Source organism: Ambystoma mexicanum, chromosome 8, assembly GCF_040938575.1.
Source record: "Ambystoma mexicanum isolate Mex_15411 chromosome 8, UKY_AmexF1_1, whole genome shotgun sequence".
Taxonomy (NCBI): Eukaryota; Metazoa; Chordata; class Amphibia; order Caudata; family Ambystomatidae; genus Ambystoma; species Ambystoma mexicanum.
The window spans coordinates 1,734,479,406-1,734,503,278 of record NC_090929.1 but is presented as its reverse complement, the minus strand read 5'-3'; the positions used below and the strand labels follow the sequence as shown (position 1 = coordinate 1,734,503,278).

The window sequence follows — 23,873 nt, the reverse complement described above, 5'->3', positions numbered from 1 at the left end:
TACATGCTGGCGAAGCTGCTGTGGCTGCTGATTCAGTGCAGAGCCCACTATCCTAGGCTAGTGGTGTTAGCGTTTTACATGCTAGTGAAGCTGCTGTGGCTGCTGATTCAGTACAGAGCCCACAATCCCAGGCTAGTGGTGTTAGCTTTTTATATGCTGGTGTAGCTGCTGTGGCTGCTGATTCAGTGTAGAGCCCACGATCCCAGGCTAGTGGTGTTAGCGTTTTGCATGCTGGCGAAGCTGCTGTGGCTGCTCATTCAGTGCAGAGGCCACAATCCCAGGCTAGTGGTGTTAACGTTTTACATGGTAGTGAAGCTGCTGTGGCTGCTGATTCGGTGCAGAGCCCACAATCCCAGGCTAGTGGTATGAGCATTTTACATGCTGATGAAGCTGCTGTGGCTGCTGATTCTGTGCAGATCCCACGATCCAAGGCTAGTGGTGTTAGCGTTTTACATGCTGGCGAACTGTCTGTGGCTGCTGATTCATTGCAGAACCCACAATCCCAGGCTAGTGTTGTTAATGTTTTATATGCTGGCGAAGCTGCTGTGGCTGCTGATTCAGTGCAGAGCCCACAATCCCAGGCTAGTGGTTTTAGCGTTTTACATGCTGTCGACGCTGCTGTGGCTGCAGCTCCAGTGCAGAGGCCACAATCCCAGGCTAGTTGTCTTAGCATTTTACTTGCTGGCGAAGCTGCTGTGGCTGCTGATTCAGTGCAGAGCCCACAATCCCAGGCTAGTGGTGATAGCGTTTTACATGCTGGTGAAGCTGCTGTGGCTGCTGATTCAGTGCAGAGCCCACAATCCTAGGCTAGTGGTGTTAGCGTTTTACATGCTGATGAAGTTGCTGTGGCTGCTGATTCTGTGCAGATCCCACGATCCAAGGCTAGTGGTGTTAGTGTTTTACATGCTGGCGAAGCTGTTGTGGCTGGTGATTCAGTGCCGAGACCACGATCCCAGGCTAGTGGTGTTAGAGTTTTACATGCTGGTGAAGCTGCTGTGGATGCTGATTCAGTGCAGAGGCCACGATCTTAGGCTAGTGGATGACATTTTACATGCTGGCTAAGCTGCTGTGGCTGCTGATTAAGTGCAGAGCCCACGATCCGAGGCTAGTGGGGTTAGCGTTTTACATGCTGGCGAAGCTGCTGTGGCTGCTGAATGAGTACAGAGGACACAATCCCAGCCTAGTGGTATTAGTGTTTTACATGCTGGCGAACCTGCTGAGGCTGCTGATTCATTGCAGAGCCCATGATCCCAGGCTAGTGGTGTTAGCCTTTTACATGCTGGCGAAGCTGCTGTGGCTGCTGATTCAGTGCAGAGGCCACAATCCCAGGCTAGTGGTGTTAGCATTTTACATGCTGGTGGAACTGCTGTAGCTGCTGATTCAGTGCATTGGCCACGATCACAGGCTGGTGGTGTTAGCATTTTACATGCTGGCGAAGCTGCTGTGGCTGCTAATTCAGAACAGAGGGCACAATCCCAGGCTAGTAGTGTTAGCGTTTTACATGCTGGCGAAGCTGCTGTGGCTGCTGATTCTGTGCAGATCCCATGATCCAAGGCTAGTGGTGTTAGTGTTTTACATGCTGGCGAAGCTGCTGTGGCTGCTGATTCATTGCAGAACCCACGATCCCAGGCTAGTGGTGTTAGTGTTTTAGATGCTGGTGAAGCTGCTGTGGCTGCTAATTCAGTAAAGAGGCCACAATCCCAGGCTAGTGGTGTTAGCGTTTTACATGCTGGCGAAGCTGCTCTGGCTGCAGCTCCAGTTCAGAGGCCACAATCCCAGGCTAGTTGTCTTAGCGTTTTACATGCTGGCGAAGCTGCTGTGGCTGCTGATTCAGTGCAGAGACCACGATCCCAGGCTAGTGGTGTTAGCGTTTTACAAGCTGGTGAAGCTGCTGTGGCTGCTGATTCAGTGCAGAGGCCACGAGCTTAGGCTAGTGGATGTCATTTTACATGCTGGCTAAGCTGCTGTGGCTGCTGATTCAGTGCAGATCATACAATCTGAGGCTAGTGGGGTTAGCATTTTACATGCTGGCGAAGCTGCTGTGGCTGCTGATTCAGTACAGCGGGCACAATCCCAGCCTAGTGGTAGTAGTGTTTTACATGCTGGCGGAGCTGATGTGGCTGCTGAATCATTGCAGAGCCCATGATCCAAGGCTAGTGGTGTTAGCGTTTTACTTGCTGGGGAAGCTGCTGTGGCTGCTGATTCAGTGCAGAGGCCACAATCCCGGGCTAGTGGTGTTAGCATTTTACATGTTGGTGAAACTGCTGTAGCTGCTGATTCAGTGCATAGGCCACGATCCCAGGCTGGTGGTGTTAGCGTTTTACATGCTGGCGAAGCTGCTGTGGCTGCTGATTCAGAACAGAAGGCACAATCCCAGGTAAGTAGTGTTAGCGTATTACATGCTGGAGAAGCTGCTATGGCTGCTGATTCAGTGCAGAGGCCACAATCCCAGACTAGTGGTGTTAGCGTTTTACATGCTGGCGAAGCTGCTGTGGCTGCTGATTCAGTGCAGATCCCACTATCCTAGGCTAGTGGTGTTAGCATTTTACATGCTAGTGAAGCTGCTGTGGCTCCTGATTCAGTACAGAGCCCACGATCCCAGGCTAGTGGTGTTAGCTTTTTAGATGCTGGTGAAGCTGCTGTGGCTGCTGATTCAGTGCAGAGCCCACGATCCCAGGCTATTGGTGTTAGCATTTTGCATGCTGGCGAAGCTGCTGTGGCTGCTGATTCAGTGCAGAGGCCATGATCCCAGGCTAGTGGTGTTGGCATTTTACATGCTGGTGAAGCTGCTGTGGCTGCTGATTCTGTGCAGATCCCATGATCCAAGGCTAGTGGTGTTAGTGTTTTACAAGCTGGCGAAGCTGCTGTGGCTGCTGATTCATTGCAGAACCCACGATCCCAGGCTAGTGGTGTTAGTGTTTTAGATGCTGGTGAAGCTGCTGTGGCTGCTGATACAGTACAGAGCCCATGATCCCAAGCTAGTGGTATTAGCGTTTTACATGCTGGCAAAGCTGCTGTGGCTGCTGATTCAATACAGAGACCACGATTCCAGGCTAGTGGTGTTAGCGTTTTACATGCTTTCGAAGCTGCTGTGGCTGCTGATTCAGTGCAGAGCCCACAATCCCAGGCTAGTGGTGTTAGCATTTTACATGCTGGCAAAGCTGCTGTGGCTGCTGATACAGTACAGAGCCCATGATCCCAAGCTAGTGGTATTAGCGTTTTACATGCTGGCAAAGCTGCTGTGGCTGCTAATTCAGTAAAGAGGCTACAATCCCAGGCTAGTGGTGTTAGCGTTTTACATCCTGGCAAAGCTGCTGTGGCTGCTGATTCAGTGCAGAGCCCACAATCCCAGGCTAGTGGTGTTAGCATTTTACATGCTGGCAAAGCTGCTGTGGCTGCTGATACAGTACAGAGCCCATGATCCCAAGCTAGTGGTATTAGCGTTTTACATGCTGGCAAAGCTGCTGTGGCTGCTGATTCAATACAGAGACCACGATTCCAGGCTAGTGGTGTTAGCGTTTTACATGCTTTCGAAGCTGCTGTGGCTGCTGATTCAGTGCAGAGCCCACAATCCCAGGCTAGTGGTGATAGCGTTTTACATGCTGGTGAAGCTGCTGTGGCTGCTGATTCATTGCAGAGCCCACGATCCTAGGCTAGTGGTATTAGCGTTTTACATGCTGGCGAAGCGTCTGTGGCTGCTGCTTCATTGCAGAACCCACAATCCCAGGCTAGTGGTGTTAGTGTTTTAGATGCTGGCGAAGCTGCTGTGGCTGCTGATTCAGTGCAGAGGCCATGATCCCAGGCTAGTGGTGTTAGTATTTTACATGCTGGTGAAGATGCTGTGGCTGCTGATTCTGTGCAGATCCCATGGTCCAAGGCTAGTGGTGTTAGTGTTTTACATGCTGGCGAAGCTGCTGTGGCTGCTGATTCAGTCTAGAGCCCACAATCCCAGGCTAGTGGTGTTAGCATTTTACATGCTGATGAAGTTGCTGGGACTGCTGATTCTGTACAATCCCATGATCCAAGGCTTGTGCTTTTAGTGTTTTACATGCTGGCAAAGCGGCTGTGGCTGCTGATTCAGTGCAGAGACCACAATCCCAGGCTAGTGGTGTTAGCGTTTTACATGCTGGTGAAGCTGCTGTGGCTGCTGATTCAGTGCAGAGCCCATGATCCCAGGCTAGTGGTGTTAGCGTTTTACTTACTGGGGAAGCTGCTGTGGCTGCTGATTCAGTGCAGAGGCCACAATCCCGGGCTAGTGGTGTTAGCATTTTACATGTTGGTGAAACTGCTGTAGCTGCTGATTCAGTGCATAGGCCACGATCCCAGGCTGGTGGTGTTAGCGTTTTACATGCTGGTGAAGCTGCTGTGGCTACTGATTCAGAACAGAGGGCACAATCCCAGGCAAGTAGTGTTAGCGTATTACATGCTGGAGAAGCTGCTATGGCTGCTGATTCAGTGCAGAGGCCACAATCCCAGACTAGTGGTGTTAACGTTTTACATGCTGGCGAAGCTGCTGTGGCTGCTGATTCAGTGCAGAGCCCACTATCCTAGGCTAGTGGTGTTAGCGTTTTACATGCTAGTGAAGCTGCTGTGGCTCCTGATTTAGTACAGAGCCCACGTTCCCAGGCTAGTGGTGTTATCTTTTTAGATGCTGGTGAAGCTGCTGTGGCTGCTGATTCAGTGCAGAGCCCACGATCCCAGGCTAGTTGTGTTAGCATTTTGCATGCTGGCGAAGCTGCTGTGGCTGCTGAATCAGTGCAGATCATACGATCCGAGGCTAGTGGGGTTAGCATTTTACATGCTGGGGAAGCTGCTGTGGCTGCTGATTCAGTACAGAGGGCACAATCCCAGCCTAGTGGTAGTAGCATTTTACATGCTGGCGAAGCTGATGTGGCTGCTGAATCATTGCAGAGCCCATGATCCCAGGCTAGTGGTGTTAGCGTTTTACTTGCTGGGCAAGCTGCTGTGGCTGCTGATTCAGTGCAGAGGCCACAATCCAGGGCTAGTGGTGTTAGCAATTTACATGTTGGTGAAACTGCTGTAGCTGCTGATTCAGTGCATAGGCCACGATCCCAGGCTGGTGGTGTTAGCGTTTTACATGCTGGCGAAGCTGCTGTGGCTGCTGATTCAGAACAGAGGGCACAATCCCAGGCAAGTAGTGTTAGCGTATTACATGCTGGAGAAGCTGCTATGGCTGCTGATTCAGTGCAGAGGCCACAATCCCAGACTAGTGGTGTTAGCGTTTTACATGCTGGCGAAGCTGCTGTGGCTGCTGATTCAGTGCAGAACCCACTATCCTAGGCTAGTGGTGTTAGCGTTTTACATGCTAGTGAAGCTGCTGTGGCTTCTGATTCAGTACAGAGCCCACGATCCCAGGCTAGTGGTGTTAGCTTTTTAGATGCTGGTGAAGCTGCTGTGGCTGCTGATTCAGTGCAGAGCCCACGATCCCAGGCTAGTGGTGTTAGCATTTTGCATGCTGGCGAAGCTGCTGTGGCTGCTGATTCAGTGCAGAGGCCATGATCCCAGGCTAGTGGTGTTGGCATTTTACATGCTGGTGAAGCTGCTGTGGCTGCTGATTCTGTGCAGATCCCATGATCCAAGGCTAGTGGTGTTAGTGTTTTACAAGCTGGCGAAGCTGCTGTGGCTGCTGATTCATTGCAGAACCCACGATCCCAGGCTAGTGGTGTTAGTGTTTTAGATGCTGGTGAAGCTGCTGTGGCTGCTAATTCAGTAAAGAGGCTACAATCCCAGGCTAGTGGTGTTAGCGTTTTACATCCTGGCAAAGCTGCTGTGGCTGCTGATTCAGTGCAGAGCCCACAATCCCAGGCTAGTGGTGTTAGCATTTTACATGCTGGCAAAGCTGCTGTGGCTGCTGATACAGTACAGAGCCCATGATCCCAAGCTAGTGGTATTAGCGTTTTACATGCTGGCAAAGCTGCTGTGGCTGCTGATTCAGTACAGAGACCACGATTCCAGGCGAGTGGTGTTAGCGTTTTACATGCTTTCGAAGCTGCTGTGGCTGCTGATTCAGTGCAGAGCCCACAATCCCAGGTTAGTGGTGATAGCGTTTTACATGCTGGTGAAGCTGCTGTGGCTGCTGATTCATTGCAGAGCCCACGATCCTAGGCTAGTGGTATTAGCGTTTTACATGCTGGTGAAGCGTCTGTGGCTGCTGCTTCATTGCAGAACCCACAATCCCAGGCTAGTGGTATTAGCGTTTTACATGCTGGCGAAGCGTCTGTGGCTGCTGATTCTGTGCAGATCCCATGGTCCAAGGCTAGTGGTGTTAGTGTTTTACATGCTGGCGAAGCTGCTGTGGCTGCTGATTCAGTCTAGAGCCCACAATCCCAGGCTAGTGGTGTTAGCATTTTACATGCTGATGAAGTTGCTGGGACTGCTGATTCTGTACAATCCCATGATCCAAGGCTTGTGCTTTTAGTGTTTTACATGCTGGCAAAGCGGCTGTGGCTGCTGATTCAGTGCAGAGACCACAATCCCAGGCTAGTGGTGTTAGCGTTTTACATGCTGGTGAAGCTGCTGTGGCTGCTGATTCAGTGCAGAGCCCATGATCCCAGGCTAGTGGTGTTAGCGTTTTACTTACTGGGGAAGCTGCTGTGGCTGCTGATTCAGTGCAGAGGCCACAATCCCGGGCTAGTGGTGTTAGCATTTTACATGTTGGTGAAACTGCTGTAGCTGCTGATTCAGTGCATAGGCCACGATCCCAGGCTGGTGGTGTTAGCGTTTTACATGCTGGTGAAGCTGCTGTGGCTACTGATTCAGAACAGAGGGCACAATCCCAGGCAAGTAGTGTTAGCGTATTACATGCTGGAGAAGCTGCTATGGCTGCTGATTCAGTGCAGAGGCCACAATCCCAGACTAGTGGTGTTAACGTTTTACATGCTGGCGAAGCTGCTGTGGCTGCTGATTCAGTGCAGAGCCCACTATCCTAGGCTAGTGGTGTTAGCGTTTTACATGCTAGTGAAGCTGCTGTGGCTCCTGATTTAGTACAGAGCCCACGTTCCCAGGCTAGTGGTGTTATCTTTTTAGATGCTGGTGAAGCTGCTGTGGCTGCTGATTCAGTGCAGAGCCCACGATCCCAGGCTAGTTGTGTTAGCATTTTGCATGCTGGCGAAGCTGCTGTGGCTGCTGAATCAGTGCAGATCATACGATCCGAGGCTAGTGGGGTTAGCATTTTACATGCTGGGGAAGCTGCTGTGGCTGCTGATTCAGTACAGAGGGCACAATCCCAGCCTAGTGGTAGTAGCATTTTACATGCTGGCGAAGCTGATGTGGCTGCTGAATCATTGCAGAGCCCATGATCCCAGGCTAGTGGTGTTAGCGTTTTACTTGCTGGGCAAGCTGCTGTGGCTGCTGATTCAGTGCAGAGGCCACAATCCAGGGCTAGTGGTGTTAGCAATTTACATGTTGGTGAAACTGCTGTAGCTGCTGATTCAGTGCATAGGCCACGATCCCAGGCTGGTGGTGTTAGCGTTTTACATGCTGGCGAAGCTGCTGTGGCTGCTGATTCAGAACAGAGGGCACAATCCCAGGCAAGTAGTGTTAGCGTATTACATGCTGGAGAAGCTGCTATGGCTGCTGATTCAGTGCAGAGGCCACAATCCCAGACTAGTGGTGTTAGCGTTTTACATGCTGGCGAAGCTGCTGTGGCTGCTGATTCAGTGCAGAACCCACTATCCTAGGCTAGTGGTGTTAGCGTTTTACATGCTAGTGAAGCTGCTGTGGCTTCTGATTCAGTACAGAGCCCACGATCCCAGGCTAGTGGTGTTAGCTTTTTAGATGCTGGTGAAGCTGCTGTGGCTGCTGATTCAGTGCAGAGCCCACGATCCCAGGCTAGTGGTGTTAGCATTTTGCATGCTGGCGAAGCTGCTGTGGCTGCTGATTCAGTGCAGAGGCCATGATCCCAGGCTAGTGGTGTTGGCATTTTACATGCTGGTGAAGCTGCTGTGGCTGCTGATTCTGTGCAGATCCCATGATCCAAGGCTAGTGGTGTTAGTGTTTTACAAGCTGGCGAAGCTGCTGTGGCTGCTGATTCATTGCAGAACCCACGATCCCAGGCTAGTGGTGTTAGTGTTTTAGATGCTGGTGAAGCTGCTGTGGCTGCTAATTCAGTAAAGAGGCTACAATCCCAGGCTAGTGGTGTTAGCGTTTTACATCCTGGCAAAGCTGCTGTGGCTGCTGATTCAGTGCAGAGCCCACAATCCCAGGCTAGTGGTGTTAGCATTTTACATGCTGGCAAAGCTGCTGTGGCTGCTGATACAGTACAGAGCCCATGATCCCAAGCTAGTGGTATTAGCGTTTTACATGCTGGCAAAGCTGCTGTGGCTGCTGATTCAGTACAGAGACCACGATTCCAGGCGAGTGGTGTTAGCGTTTTACATGCTTTCGAAGCTGCTGTGGCTGCTGATTCAGTGCAGAGCCCACAATCCCAGGTTAGTGGTGATAGCGTTTTACATGCTGGTGAAGCTGCTGTGGCTGCTGATTCATTGCAGAGCCCACGATCCTAGGCTAGTGGTATTAGCGTTTTACATGCTGGTGAAGCGTCTGTGGCTGCTGCTTCATTGCAGAACCCACAATCCCAGGCTAGTGGTATTAGCGTTTTACATGCTGGCGAAGCGTCTGTGGCTGCTGATTCTGTGCAGATCCCATGGTCCAAGGCTAGTGGTGTTAGTGTTTTACATGCTGGCGAAGCTGCTGTGGCTGCTGATTCATTGCAGAACCCACGATCCCAGGCTAATGGTGTTAGTGTTTTAGATGCTGGTGAAGCTGCTGTGGCTGCTAATTCAGTAAAGAGGCCACAATCCCATACTAGTGGTGTTAACGTTTTACATTCTGGCGAAGCTGCTCTTGCTGCAGCTTTAGTGCAGAGGCCACAATCCCAAGCTAGTTGTCTTAGCGTTTTACATGCTGGCGAAGCTGTTGTGGCTGCTGATTCAGTGCAGAGCCCACAATCCCAGGCTAGTGGTGTTAGCATTTTACCTGCTGATGAAGTTGCTGGGACTGCTGATTCTGTACAATCCCATGATCCAAGGCTAGTGGTGTTAGCATTTTAAATGCTGGCGAAGTGTCTGTGGCTGCTGATTCATTGCAGAACCCACGATCCCAGGCTAGTGGTGTTAGTGTTTTAGATGCTGGCGAAGCTGCTGTGGCTGCTGATTCAGTGCAGAGCCCACAATCCCAGGCTAGTGGTATTAGCGTTTTACATGCTGGCGAAGCTGCTGTGGCAGCTGATTCAATGCAGAGCCCACAATCCCAAGCTAGTGGTATTAGCATTTTACATGCTGGTGAAGCTGCTGTGGCTGCTGATTCAGTACAGAGCCCACGATCCCAGGCTAGTGGTGTTAGCGTTTTACATCCTGGCAAAGCTGCTGTGGCTGCTGTTCAGTGCAGAGCCCACAATCCCAGGCTAGTGGTGTTAGCATTTTACATGCTGGCAAAGCTGCTGTGGCTGCTGATACAGTACAGAGCCCATGATCCCAAGCTAGTGGTATTAGCATTTTACATGCTGGCAAAGCTGCTGTTGCTGCTGATTCAGTACAGAGACCACGATTCCAGGCTAGTGGTGTTAGCATTTTACATGCTTTCGAAGCTTCTGTGGCTGCTGATTCAGTGCAGAGCCCACAATCCCAGGCTAGTGGTGATAGCGTTTTACATGCTGGTGAAGCTGCTGTGGCTGCTGATTCATTGCAGAGCCCACGATCCTAGGCTAGTGGTATTAGTGTTTTACATGCTGATGAAGTGGCTGTGGCTGCTGATTCTGTGCAGATCCCACGATCCAAGGCTAGTGGTGTTAGTGTTTTACATGCTTGCGAAGCTGTTGTGGCTGGTGATTCAGTGCCGAGACCACGATGCCAGGCTAGTGGTGTTAGCGTTTTACATGCTGGTGAAGCTGCTGTGGCTGCTGATTCAGTGCAGAACCCACGATCCGAGGCTAGTGGGGTTAGCGTTTTACATGCTGGCGAAGGTGCTGTGGCTGCTGAATCAGTACAGAGGACACAATCCCATACTAGTGGTGTTAACGTTTTACATTCTGGCGAAGCTGCTCTTGCTGCAGCTTTAGTGCAGAGGCCACAATCCCAGGCTAGTTGTCTTAGCGTTTTACATGCTGGCGAAGCTGCTGTGGCTGCTGATTCAGTGCAGAGGCCATGATCCCAGGCTAGTGGTGTTAGTATTTTACATGCTGGTGAAGATGCTGTGGCTGCTGATTCTGTGCATATCCCATGGTCCAAGGCTAGTGGTGTTAGTGTTTTACATGCTGGCGAAGCTGCTGTGGCTGCTGATTCAGTGCAGAGCCCACAATCCCAGGCTAGTGGTGTTAGCATTTTACATGCTGATGAAGTTGCTCGGACTGCTGATTCTGTACAATCCCATGATCCAAGGCTAGTGGTGTTAGCATTTTAAATGCTGGCGAAGTGTCTGTGGCTGCTGATTCATTGCAGAACCCACGATCCCAGGCTAGCGGTGTTAGTGTTTTAGATGCTGGCGAAGCTGCTGTGGCTGCTGATTCAGTGCAGAGCCCACAATCCCAGGCTAGTGGCATTAGCGTTTTACATGCTGGCGAAGCTGCTGTGGCAGCTGATTCAATGCAGAGCCCACGATCCCAAGCTAGTGGTATTAGCATTTTACATGCTGGTGAAGCTGCTGTGGCTGCTGATTCAGTACAGAGCCCACGATCCCAGGCTAGTGGTGTTAGCGTTTTACATCCTGGCAAAGCTGCTGTGGCTGCTGATTCAGTGCAGAGCCCACAATCCCAGGCTAGTGGTGTTAGCATTTTACATGCTGGCAAAGCTGCTGTGGCTGCTGATACAGTACAGAGCCCATGATCCCAAGCTAGTGGTATTAGCGTTTTACATGCTGGCAAAGCTGCTGTGGCTGCTGATTCAGTACAGAGACCACGATTCCAGGCTAGTGGTGTTAGCGTTTTACATGCTTTCGAAGCTGCTGCGGCTGCTGATTCAGTGCAGAGCCCACAATCCCATGCTAGTGGTGATAGCGTTTTACATGCTGGTGAAGCTGCTGTGGCTGCTGATTCATTGCAGAGCCCACGATCCTAGGCTAGTGGTATTAGCGTTTTACATGCTGATGAAGTGGCTGTGGCTGCTGATTCTGTGCAGATCCCACGATGCCAGGCTAGTGGTGTTAGCGTTTTACATGCTGGTGAAGCTGCTGTGGCTGCTGATTCAGTGCAGAGGCCACAAGCTTAGGCTAGTGGATGTCATTTTACATGCTGGCTAAGCTGCTGTGGCTGCTGATTCAGTGCAGAACCCACAATCCGAGGCTAGTGGGGTTAGCGTTTTACATGCTGGCGAAGCTGCTGAGGCTGCTGATTCATTGCAGAGCCCATGATCCCAGGCTAGTGGTGTTAGCCTTTTACATGCTGGCGAAGCTGCTGTGGCTGCTGATTCAGTGCAGAGGCCATGATCCCAGGCTAGTGGTGTTAGCATTTTACATGCTGGTGAAACTGCTGTAGCTGATGATTCAGTGCATTGGCCACGATCCCAGGCTGGTGGTGTTAGCGTTTTAGATGCTGGTGAAGCTGCTGTGGCTGCTCATTCAGAACAGAGGGCGCAATCCCAGGCTAGTAGTGTTAGCGTTTTACATGCTGGCGAAGCTGCTGTGGCTGCTGATTCAGTGCAGAGGCCACAATCCCAGACTAGTGGTGTTAGCGTTTTACATGCTGGTGAAGCTGCTGTGGCTGCTGATTCAGTGCAGAGCCCACTATCCTAGGCTAGTGGTGTTAGCGTTTTACATGCTAGTGAAGCTGCTGTGGCTGCTGATTCAGTACAGAGCCCACAATCCCAGGCTAGTGGTGTTAGCTTTTTAGATGCTGGTGTAGCTGCTGTGGCTGCTGATTCAGTGCAGAGCCCACGATCCCAGGCTAGTGGTGTTAGCGTTTTGCATGCTGGTGAAGCTGCTGTGGCTGCTCATTCAGTGCAGAGGCCAAAATCCCAGGCTAGTGGTGTTAACGTTTTACATGGTAGTGAAGCTGCTGTGGCTGCTGATTCAGTGCAGAGCCCACAATCCCAGGCTAGTGGTGTTAACATTTTACATGTTGATGAAGCTGCTGTGGCTGCTGATTCTGTGCAGATCCCACGATCCAAGGCTAGTGGTGTTAGCGTTTTACATGCTGGCGAAGTGTCTGTGGCTGCTGATTCATTGCAGAACCCACAATCCCAGGCTAGTGGTGTTAGTGTTTTATATGCTGGCGAAGCTGCTGTGGCTGCTGATTCAGTGCAGAGCCCACAATCCCAGGCTAGTGGTTTTAGCGTTTTACATGCTGTCGACGCTGCTGTGGCTGCTGATTCAGTGCAGAGGCCACAATCCCAAGCTAAACTAGTGGTGTTAGCATTTTACATGCTGGCGAAGCTGCTGTGACTGCTGATTCATTGCAGAACCCACGATCCAAGGCTAGTGGTGTTAGTGTTTTAGATGCTGGTGAAGCTGCTGTGGCTGCTAATTCAGTAAAGAGGCCACAATCCCAGGCTAGTGGTGTTAGCGTTTTACATGCTGGCGAAGCTGCTCTGGCTGCAGCTTCAGTGCAGAGGTCACAATCCCAGGCTAGTTGTCTTAGCGTTTTACATGCTGGCGAAGCTGCTGTGGCTGCTGATTCAGTTTAGAGCCCACAATCCCAGGCTAGTGGTGTTAGCATTTTACATGCTGATGAAGTTGCTGGGACTGCTGATTCTGTACAATCCCATGATCCAAGGCTTGTGCTTTTAGTGTTTTACATGCTGGCGAAGCTGCTGTGGCTGCTGATTCAGTGCAGAGACCACGATCCCAGGCTAGTGGCGTTAGCGTTTTACATGCTGGTGAAGCTGCTGTGGCTGCTGATTCAGTGCAGAGGCCACGAGCTTAGGCTAGTGGATGTCATTTTACATGCTGGCTAAGCTGCTGTGGCTGCTGATTCATTGCAGAACCCACGATCCCAGGCTAATGGTGTTAGTGTTTTAGATGCTGGTGAAGCTGCTGTGGCTGCTAATTCAGTAAAGAGGCCACAATCCCATACTAGTGTTGTTAACGTTTTACATTCTGGCGAAGCTGCTCTTGCTGCAGCTTTAGTGCAGAGGCCACAATCCCAGGCTAGTTGTCTTAGCATTTTACATGCTGGCTAAGCTGCTGTGGCTGCTGATTCAGTGCAGAGCCCACAATCCCAGGCTAGTGGTGTTAGCATTTTACATGCTGATGAAGTTGCTGGGACTGCTGATTCTGTACAATCCCATGATCCAAGGCTAGTGGTGTTAGCATTTTAAATGCTGGCGAAGTGTCTGTGGCTGCTGATTCATTGCAGAACCCACGATCCCAGGCTAGTGGTGTTAGTGTTTTAGATGCTGGCGAAGCTGCTCTGGGTGCTGATTCAGTACAGAGCCCACAATCCCAGGCTAGTGGTATTAGCGTTTTACATGCTGGCGAAGCTGCTGTGGCAGCTGATTCAATGCAGAGCCCACGATCCCAAGCTAGTGGTATTAGCATTTTACATGCTGGTGAAGCTGCTGTGGCTGCTGATTCAGTACAGAGCCCACGATCCCAGGCTAGTGGTGTTAGCGTTTTACATCCTGGCAAAGCTGCTGTGGCTGCTGATTCAGTGCAGAGCCCACAATCCCAGGCTAGTGGTGTTAGCATTTTACATGCTGGCAAAGCTGCTGTGGCTGCTGATACAGTAAGTAGAGAGCCCATGATCCCAAGCTAGTGGTATTAGCGTTTTACATGCTGGCAAAGCTGCTGTGGCTGCTGATTCAGTACAGAGACCACGATTCCAGGCTAGTGGTGTTAGCGTTTTACATGCTTTCGAAGCTGCTGCGGCTGCTGATTCAGTGCAGAGCCCACAATCCCAGGCTAGTGGTGATAGCGTTTTACATGCTGGTGAAGCTGCTGTGGCTGCTGATTCATTGCAGAGCCCACGATCCTAGGCTAGTGGTATTAGCGTTTTACATGCTGATGAAGTGGCTGTGGCTGCTGATTCTGTGCAGATCCCACGATCCAAGGCTAGTGGTGTTAGTGTTTTACATGCTTGCGAAGCTGTTGTGGCTGGTGATTCAGTGCCGAGACCACGATGCCAGGCTAGTGGTGTTAGCGTTTTACATAATGGTGAAGCTGCTGTGGCTGCTGATTCAGTGCAGAGGCCACAAGCTTAGGCTAGTGGATGTCATTTTACATGCTGGCTAAGCTGCTGTGGCTGCTGATTCAGTGCAGAACCCACGATCCGAGGCTAGTGGGGTTAGCGTTTTACATGCTGGCGAAGGTGCTGTGGCTGCTGAATCAGTACAGAGGACACAATCCCAGGCTAGTGGTATTAGTGTTTTACATGCTGGCGAAGCTGCTGAGGCTGCTGATTCATTGCAGAGCCCATGATCCCAGGCTAGTGGTGTTAGCCTTTTACATGCTGGCGAAGCTGCTGTGGCTGCTGATTCAGTGCAGAGGCCACAATCCCAGGCTAGTGGTGTTAGCATTTTACATGCTGGTGAAACTGCTGTAGCTGATGATTCAGTGCATTGGCCACGATCCCAGGCTGGTGGTGTTAGCGTTTTACATGCTGGCGAAGCTGCTGTGGCTGCTAATTCAGAACAGAGGGCACAATCCCAGGCTAGTAGTGTTAGTGTTTTACAATCTGGCGAAGCTGCTGTGGCTGCTGATTCAGTGCAGAGGCCACAATCCCAGACTAGTGGTGTTAGCGTTTTACATGCTGGTGAAGCTGCTGTGGCTGCTGATTCAGTGCAGAGCCCACTATCCTAGGCTAGTGGTGTTAGCGTTTTACATGCTAGTGAAGCTGCTGTGGCTGCTGATTCAGTACAGAGCCCACAATCCCAGGCTAGTGGTCTTAGCGTTTTGCATGCTGACGAAGCTGCTGTGGCTGCTCATTCAGTGCAGAGGCCACAATCCCAGGCTAGTGGTGTTAACGTTTTACATGGTAGTGAAGCTGCTGTGGCTGCTGATTCAGTGCAGAGCCCACAATCCCAGGCTAGTGGTGTTAGCATTTTACATGTTGATGAAGCTGCTGTGGCTGCTGATTCTGTGTAGATCCCACGATCCAAGGCTAGTGGTGTTAGCGTTTTACATGCTGGCGAAGTGTCTGTGGCTGCTGATTCATTGCAGAACCCACAATCCCAGGCTAGTGGTGTTAGTGTTTTATATGCTGGCGAAGCTGCTGTGGCTGCTGATTCAGTGCAGAGCCCACAATCCCAGGCTAGTGGTTTTAGCGTTTTACATGCTGTCGACGCTGCTGTGGCTGCTGATTCAGTGCAGAGGCCGCAATCCCAAGCTAAACTAGTGGTGTTAGCATTTTACATGCTGGCGAAGCTGCTGTGACTGCTGATTCATTGCAGAACCCACGATCCAAGGCTAGTGGTGTTAGTGTTTTAGATGCTGGTGAAGCTGCTGTGGCTGCTAATTCAGTAAAGAGGCCACAATCCCAGGCTAGTGGTGTTAGCGTTTTACATGCTGGCGAAGCTGCTCTGGCTGCAGCTTCAGTGCAGAGGTCACAAACCCAGGGTAGTTGTCTTAGCGTTTTACATGCTGGCGAAGCTGCTGTGGCTGCTGATTCAGTTTAGAGCCCACAATCCCAGGCTAGTGGTGTTAGCATTTTACATGCTGATGAAGTTGCTGGGACTGCTGATTCTGTACAATCCCATGATCCAAGGCTTGTGCTTTTAGTGTTTTACATGCTGGCGAAGCTGCTGTGGCTGCTGATTCAGTGCAGAGACCACGATCCCAGGCTAGTGGTGTTAGCGTTTTACACGCTGGTGAAGCTGCTGAGGCTGCTGATTCAGTGCAGAGGCCACGAGCTTAGGCTAGTGGATGTCATTTTACATGCTGGCTAAGCTGCTGTGCCTGCTGATTCAGTGCAGATCATACGATCCGAGGCTAGTGGGGTTAGCATTTTACATGCTGGCGAAGCTGCTGTGGCTGCTGATTCAGTACAGAGGGCACAATCCCAGCCTAGTGGTAGTAGCGTTTTACATGCTGGCGAAGCTGATGTGGCTGCTGAATCATTGCAGAGCCCATGATGATCCCAGGCTAGTGGTGTTAGCGTTTTACTTGCTGGGGAAGCTGCTGTGGCTGCTGATTCAGTGCAGAGGCCACAATCCCGGGCTAGTGGTGTTAGCATTTTACATGTTGGTGAAACTGCTGTAGCTGCTGATTCAGTGCATAGGCCACGATCCCAGGCTGGTGGTGTTAGCGTTTTACATGCTGGCGAAGCTGCTGTGGCTGCTGATTCAGAACAGAGGGCACAATCCCAGGCAAGTAGTGTTAGCGTATTACATGCTGGAGAAGCTGCATTGGCTGCTGATTCAGTGCAGAGGCTACAATCCCAGACTAGTGGTGTTAGCGTTTTACATGCTGGCGAAGCTGCTGTGGCTGCTGATTCAGTGCAGAGCCCACTATTCTAGGCTAGTGGTGTTAGCGTTTTACATGCTAGCGAAGCTGCTGTGGCTCCTGATTCAGTACAGAGCCCACGATCCCAGGCTAGTGGGTTAGCTTTTTAGATGCTGGTGAAGCTGCTGTGGCTGCTGATTCAGTGCAGAGTCCACAAACCCAGGCTAGTGGTGTTAGCATTTTGCATGCTGGCGAAGCTGCTGTGGCTGCTGATTCAGTGCAGAGGACATGATCCCAGGCTAGTGGTGTTGGCATTTTACATGCTGGTGAAGCTGCTGTGGCTGCTGATTCTGTGCAGATCCCATGATCCAAGGCTAGTGGTGTTAGTGTTTTACAAGCTGGCGAAGCTGCTGTGGCTGCTGATTCATTGCAGAACCCACGATCCCAGGCTAGTGGTGTTAGTGTTTTAGATGCTGGTGAAGCTGCTGTGGCTGCTAATTCAGTAAAGAGGCTACAATCCCAGGCTAGTGGTGTTAGCGTTTTACATGCTGGCGAAGCTGCTCTGGCTGCAGCTTCAGTGCAGAAGCCACGATCCCAGGCTAGTGGTGTTAGCGTTTTACATGGTGGTGAAGCTGTTGTGGCCGCTGATTCAGTGCAGAGCCCACAATACCTTGCTAGTGGTGTTAGCGTTTTACATGCTGATGAAGCTGCTGTGGCTGCTGATTCTGTTCAGATCCCACGATCCAAGGCTAGTGGTGTTAGCGTTTTACATGCTGGCGAAGCGTCTGTGGCTGCTGCTTCATTGCAGAACCCACAATCCCAGGCTAGTGGTGTTAGTGTTTTAGATGCTGGCGAAGCTGCTGTGGCTGCTGATTCAGTGCAGAGGCCATGATCCCAGGCTAGTGATGTTAGCATTTTACATGCTGGTGTAGCTGCTGTGGCTGCTGATTCTGTGCAGATCCCATGATCCAAGGCTAGTGGTGTTAGTGTTTTACATGCTGGCGAAGCTGCTGTGGCTGCTGATTCATTGCAGAACCCACGATCCCAGGCTAGTGGTGTTAGTGTTTTAGATGCTGGTGAAGCTGCTGTGGCTGCTAATTCAGTAAAGAGGCCACAATCCCAGGCTAGTGGTGTTAGCGTTTTACATGCTGGCGAAGCTGCTCTGGCTGCAGTTCCAGTGCAGAGGCCACAATCCCAGGCTAGTTGTCTTAGCGTTTTACATGCTGGCGAAGCTGCTGTGGCTGCTGATTCAGTGCAGAGACCACGATCCCAGGCTAGTGGTGTTAGCGTTTTACATGCTGGTGAAGCTGCTGTGGCTTCTGATTCAGTGCAGAGGCCACGAGCTTAGGCTAGTGGATGTCATTTTACATGCTGGCTAAGCTGCTGTGGCTGCTGATTCAGTGCAGATCATACAATCCGAGGCTAGTGGGGTTAGCATTTTACATGCTGGCGAAGCTGCTGTGGCTGCTGATTCAGTACAGAGGGCACAATCCCAGCCTAGTGGTAGTAGCGTTTTACATGCTGGCGAAGCTGATGTGGCTGCTGAATCATTGCAGAGCCCATGATCCCAGGCTAGTGGTGTTAGCGTTTTACTTGCTGGGGAAGCTGCTGTGGCTGCTGATTCAGTGCAGAGGCCACAATCCCGGGCTAGTGGTGTTAGCATTTTACATGTTGGTGAAACTGCTGTAGCTGCTGATTCAGTGCATAGGCCACGATCCCAGGCTGGTGGTGTTAGCGTTTTACATGCTGGCGAAGCTGCTGTGGCTGCTGATTCAGAACAGAGGGCACAATCCCAGGCAAGTAGTGTTAGCGTATTACATGCTGGAGAAGCTGCTATGGCTGCTGATTCAGTGCAGAGGCCACAATCCCAGACTAGTGGTGTTAGCGTTTTACATGCTGGCAAAGCTGCTGTGGCTGCTGATTCAGTGCAGAGCCCACTATCCTAGGCTAGTGGTGTTAGCGTTTTACATGCTAGTGAAGCTGCTGTGGCTCCTGATTCAGTACAGAGCCCACGATCCCAGGCTAGTGGGTTAGCTTTTTAGATGCTGGTGAAGCTGCTGTGGCTGCTGATTCAGTGCAGAGCTGACGAACCCAGGCTAGTGGTGTTAGCATTTTGCATGCTGGCGAAGCTGCTGTGGCTGCTGATTCAGTGCAGAGGCCATGATCCCAGGCTAGTGGTGTTGGCATTTTACATGCTGGTGAAGCTGCTGTGGCTGCTGATTCTGTGCAGATCCCATGATCCAAGGCTAGTGGTGTTAGTGTTTTACAAGCTGGCGAAGCTGCTGTGGCTGCTGATTCATTGCAGAACCCACGATCCCAGGCTAGTGGTGTTAGTGTTTTAGATGCTGGTGAAGCTGCTGTGGCTGCTAATTCAGTAAAGAGGCTACAATCCCAGGCTAGTGGTGTTAGCGTTTTACATACTGGGGAAGCTGCTCTGGCTGCAGCTTCAGTGCAGAAGCCACGATCCCAGGCTAGTGGTGTTAGCGTTTTACATGGTGGTGAAGCTGTTGTGGCCGCTGATTCAGTGCAGAGTCCACAATCCCAGGCTAGTGGTGTTAGCGTTTTACATGCTGATGAAGCTGCTGTGGCTGCTGATTCTGTTCAGATCCCACGATCCAAGGCTAGTGGTGTTAGCGTTTTACATGCTGGCGAAGCGTCTGTGGCTGCTGCTTCATTGCAGAACCCACAATCCCAGGCTAGTGGTGTTAGTGTTTTAGATGCTGGCGAAGCTGCTGTGGCTGCTGATTCAGTGCAGAGGCCATGATCCCAGGCTAGTGGTGTTAGCATTTTACATGCTGGTGTAGCTGCTGTGGCTGCTGATTCTGTGCAGATCCCATGATCCAAGGCTAGTGGTGTTAGTGTTTTACATGCTGGCGAAGCTGCTGTGGCTGCTGATTCATTGCAGAACCCACGATCCCAGGCTAGTGGTGTTAGTGTTTTAGATGCTGGTGAAGCTGCTATGGCTGCTAATTCAGTAAAGAGGCCATAATCCCAGGCTAGTGGTGTTAGCGTTTTACATGCTGGCGAAGCTGCTCTGGCTGCAGTTCCAGTGCAGAGGCCACAATCCCAGGCTAGTTGTCTTAGCGTTTTACATGCTGGCGAAGCTGCTGTGGCTGCTGATTCAGTGCAGAGACCACGATCCCAGGCTAGTGGTGTTAGCGTTTTACATGCTGGTGAAGCTGCTGTGGCTGCTGATTCAGTGCAGAGGCCACGAGCTTAGGCTAGTGGATGTCATTTTACATGCTGGCTAAGCTGCTGTGGCTGCTGATTCAGTGCAGATCATACGATCCGAGGCTAGTGGGGTTAGCATTTTACATGCTGGCGAAGCTGCTGTGGCTGCTGATTCAGTACAGAGGGCACAATCCCAGCCTAGTGGTAGTAGCGTTTTACATGCTGGCGAAGCTGATGTGGCTGCTGAATCATTGCAGAGCCCATGATCCCAGGCTAGTGGTGTTAGCGTTTTACTTGCTGGGCAAAGCTGCTGTGGCTGCTGATTCAGTGCAGAGGCCACAATCCCGGGCTAGTGGTGTTAGCATTTTACATGTTGGGGAAACTGCTGTAGCTGCTGATTCAGTGCATAGGCCACAATCCCAGGCTGGTGGTTTTAGCGTTTTACATGCTGTCGACGCTGCTGTGGCTGCTGATTCAGTGCAGAGGCCGCAATCCCAAGCTAAACTAGTGGTGTTAGCATTTTACATGCTGGCGAAGCTGCTGTGACTGCTGATTCATTGCAGAACCCACGATCCAAGGCTAGTGGTGTTAGTGTTTTAGATGCTGGTGAAGCTGCTGTGGCTGCTAATTCAGTAAAGAGGCCACAATCCCAGGCTAGTGGTGTTAGCGTTTTACATGCTGGCGAAGCTGCTCTGGCTGCAGCTTCAGTGCAGAGGTCACAAACCCAGGGTAGTTGTCTTAGCGTTTTACATGCTGGCGAAGCTGCTGTGGCTGCTGATTCAGTTTAGAGCCCACAATCCCAGGCTAGTGGTGTTAGCATTTTACATGCTGATGAAGTTGCTGGGACTGCTGATTCTGTACAATCCCATGATCCAAGGCTTGTGCTTTTAGTGTTTTACATGCTGGCGAAGCTGCTGTGGCTGCTGATTCAGTGCAGAGACCACGATCCCAGGCTAGTGGTGTTAGCGTTTTACACGCTGGTGAAGCTGCTGAGGCTGCTGATTCAGTGCAGAGGCCACGAGCTTAGGCTAGTGGATGTCATTTTACATGCTGGCTAAGCTGCTGTGCCTGCTGATTCAGTGCAGATCATACGATCCGAGGCTAGTGGGGTTAGCATTTTACATGCTGGCGAAGCTGCTGTGGCTGCTGATTCAGTACAGAGGGCACAATCCCAGCCTAGTGGTAGTAGCGTTTTACATGCTGGCGAAGCTGATGTGGCTGCTGAATCATTGCAGAGCCCATGATGATCCCAGGCTAGTGGTGTTAGCGTTTTACTTGCTGGGGAAGCTGCTGTGGCTGCTGATTCAGTGCAGAGGCCACAATCCCGGGCTAGTGGTGTTAGCATTTTACATGTTGGTGAAACTGCTGTAGCTGCTGATTCAGTGCATAGGCCACGATCCCAGGCTGGTGGTGTTAGCGTTTTACATGCTGGCGAAGCTGCTGTGGCTGCTGATTCAGAACAGAGGGCACAATCCCAGGCAAGTAGTGTTAGCGTATTACATGCTGGAGAAGCTGCATTGGCTGCTGATTCAGTGCAGAGGCCACAATCCCAGACTAGTGGTGTTAGCGTTTTACATGCTGGCGAAGCTGCTGTGGCTGCTGATTCAGTGCAGAGCCCACTATTCTAGGCTAGTGGTGTTAGCGTTTTACATGCTAGTGAAGCTGCTGTGGCTCCTGATTCAGTACAGAGCCCACGATCCCAGGCTAGTGGGTTAGCTTTTTAGATGCTGGTGAAGCTGCTGTGGCTGCTGATTCAGTGCAGAGCCCACAAACCCAGGCTAGTGGTGTTAGCATTTTGCATGCTGGCGAAGCTGCTGTGGCTGCTGATTCAGTGCAGAGGACATGATCCCAGGCTAGTGGTGTTGGCATTTTACATGCTGGTGAAGCTGCTGTGGCTGCTGATTCTGTGCAGATCCCATGATCCAAGGCTAGTGGTGTTAGTGTTTTACAAGCTGGCGAAGCTGCTGTGGCTGCTGATTCATTGCAGAACCCACGATCCCAGGCTAGTGGTGTTAGTGTTTTAGATGCTGGTGAAGCTGCTGTGGCTGCTAATTCAGTAAAGAGGCTACAATCCCAGGCTAGTGGTGTTAGCGTTTTACATGCTGGCGAAGCTGCTCTGGCTGCAGCTTCAGTGCAGAAGCCACGATCCCAGGCTAGTGGTGTTAGCGTTTTACATGGTGGTGAAGCTGTTGTGGCCGCTGATTCAGTGCAGAGCCCACAATACCTTGCTAGTGGTGTTAGCGTTTTACATGCTGATGAAGCTGCTGTGGCTGCTGATTCTGTTCAGATCCCACGATCCAAGGCTAGTGGTGTTAGCGTTTTACATGCTGGCGAAGCGTCTGTGGCTGCTGCTTCATTGCAGAACCCACAATCCCAGGCTAGTGGTGTTAGTGTTTTAGATGCTGGCGAAGCTGCTGTGGCTGCTGATTCAGTGCAGAGGCCATGATCCCAGGCTAGTGGTGTTAGCATTTTACATGCTGGTGTAGCTGCTGTGGCTGCTGATTCTGTGCAGATCCCATGATCCAAGGCTAGTGGTGTTAGTGTTTTACATGCTGGCGAAGCTGCTGTGGCTGCTGATTCATTGCAGAACCCACGATCCCAGGCTAGTGGTGTTAGTGTTTTAGATGCTGGTGAAGCTGCTGTGGCTGCTAATTCAGTAAAGAGGCCACAATCCCAGGCTAGTGGTGTTAGCGTTTTACATGCTGGCGAAGCTGCTCTGGCTGCAGTTCCAGTGCAGAGGCCACAATCCCAGGCTAGTTGTCTTAGCGTTTTACATGCTGGCGAAGCTGCTGTGGCTGCTGATTCAGTGCAGAGACCACGATCCCAGGCTAGTGGTGTTAGCGTTTTACATGCTGGTGAAGCTGCTGTGGCTGCTGATTCAGTGCAGAGGCCACGAGCTTAGGCTAGTGGATGTCATTTTACATGCTGGCTAAGCTGCTGTGGCTGCTGATTCAGTGCAGATCATACAATCCGAGGCTAGTGGGGTTAGCATTTTACATGCTGGCGAAGCTGCTGTGGCTGCTGATTCAGTACAGAGGGCACAATCCCAGCCTAGTGGTAGTAGCGTTTTATATGCTGGCGAAGCTGATGTGGCTGCTGAATCATTGCAGAGCCCATGATCCCAGGCTAGTGGTGTTAGCGTTTTACTTGCTGGGGAAGCTGCTGTGGCTGCTGATTCAGTGCAGAGGCCACAATCCCGGGCTAGTGGTGTTAGCATTTTACATGTTGGTGAAACTGCTGTAGCTGCTGATTCAGTGCATAGGCCACGATCCCAGGCTGGTGGTGTTAGCGTTTTACATGCTGGCGAAGCTGCTGTGGCTGCTGATTCAGAACAGAGGGCACAATCCCAGGCAAGTAGTGTTAGCGTATTACATGCTGGAGAAGCTGCTATGGCTGCTGATTCAGTGCAGAGGCCACAATCCCAGACTAGTGGTGTTAGCGTTTTACATGCTGGCAAAGCTGCTGTGGCTGCTGATTCAGTGCAGAGCCCACTATCCTAGGCAAGTGGTGTTAGCGTTTTACATGCTAGTGAAGCTGCTGTGGCTCCTGATTCAGTACAGAGCCCACGATCCCAGGCTAGTGGGTTAGCTTTTTAGATGCTGGTGAAGCTGCTGTGGCTGCTGATTCAGTGCAGAGCCGACGAACCCAGGCTAGTGGTGTTAGCATTTTGCATGCTGGCGAAGCTGCTGTGGCTGCTGATTCAGTGCAGAGGCCATGATCCCAGGCTAGTGGTGTTGGCATTTTACATGCTGGTGAAGCTGCTGTGGCTGCTGATTCTGTGCAGATCCCATGATCCAAGGCTAGTGGTGTTAGTGTTTTACAAGCTGGCGAAGCTGCTGTGGCTGCTGATTCATTGCAGAACCCACGATCCCAGGCTAGTGGTGTTAGTGTTTTAGATGCTGGTAAAGCTGCTGTGGCTGCTAATTCAGTAAAGAGGCTACAATCCCAGGCTAGTGGTGTTAGCGTTTTACATACTGGCGAAGCTGCTCTGGCTGCAGCTTCAGTGCAGAAGCCACGATCCCAGGCTAGTGGTGTTAGCGTTTTACATGGTGGTGAAGCTGTTGTGGCCGCTGATTCAGTGCAGAGTCCACAATCCCAGGCTAGTGGTGTTAGCGTTTTACATGCTGATGAAGCTGCTGTGGCTGCTGATTCTGTTCAGATCCCACGATCCAAGGCTAGTGGTGTTAGCGTTTTACATGCTGGCGAAGCGTCTGTGGCTGCTGCTTCATTGCAGAACCCACAATCCCAGGCTAGTGGTGTTAGTGTTTTAGATGCTGGTGAAGCTGCTGTGGCTGCTGATTCAGTGCAGAGGCCATGATCCCAGGCTAGTGGTGTTAGCATTTTACATGCTGGTGTAGCTGCTGTGGCTGCTG

The 23,873-nt window shown here is 51.3% G+C and overlaps 1 protein-coding gene across 1 annotated transcript; it reads left to right on the top strand.

The window, feature by feature from the left end:
• Positions 1–365: 365 nt before the first annotated feature.
• LOC138473492 (streptococcal hemagglutinin-like) lies at positions 366–23,818 on the top strand. The gene is made up of 9 exons (XM_069612132.1): positions 366–738; positions 2,271–2,377; positions 8,001–8,279; positions 8,586–9,029; positions 10,398–10,676; positions 16,703–17,206; positions 18,575–19,078; positions 21,428–21,931; positions 23,300–23,818. The coding sequence occupies exons 1-9, from the start codon at positions 366–368 to the stop codon at positions 23,816–23,818; spliced, it is 3,513 nt and encodes a 1,170-aa protein (XP_069468233.1).
• Positions 23,819–23,873: the final 55 nt, after the last annotated feature.

Coding starts and splice junctions, on each gene's coding strand:
- LOC138473492 (XM_069612132.1), top strand. CDS start 366: ATGAGCATTTTACATGCTGATGAAGCTGCTGTGGCTGCTGATTCTGTG. Junction 9,030..10,397: donor TTGCTGGGACTGCTGATTCT/GTACAATCCCAT, acceptor CCATGATCCAAG/GCTAGTGGTGTTAGCATTTT. Junction 10,677..16,702: donor CTGCTGTGGCTGCTGATTCA/GTACAGAGCCCA, acceptor CCATGATCCAAG/GCTAGTGGTGTTAGTGTTTT.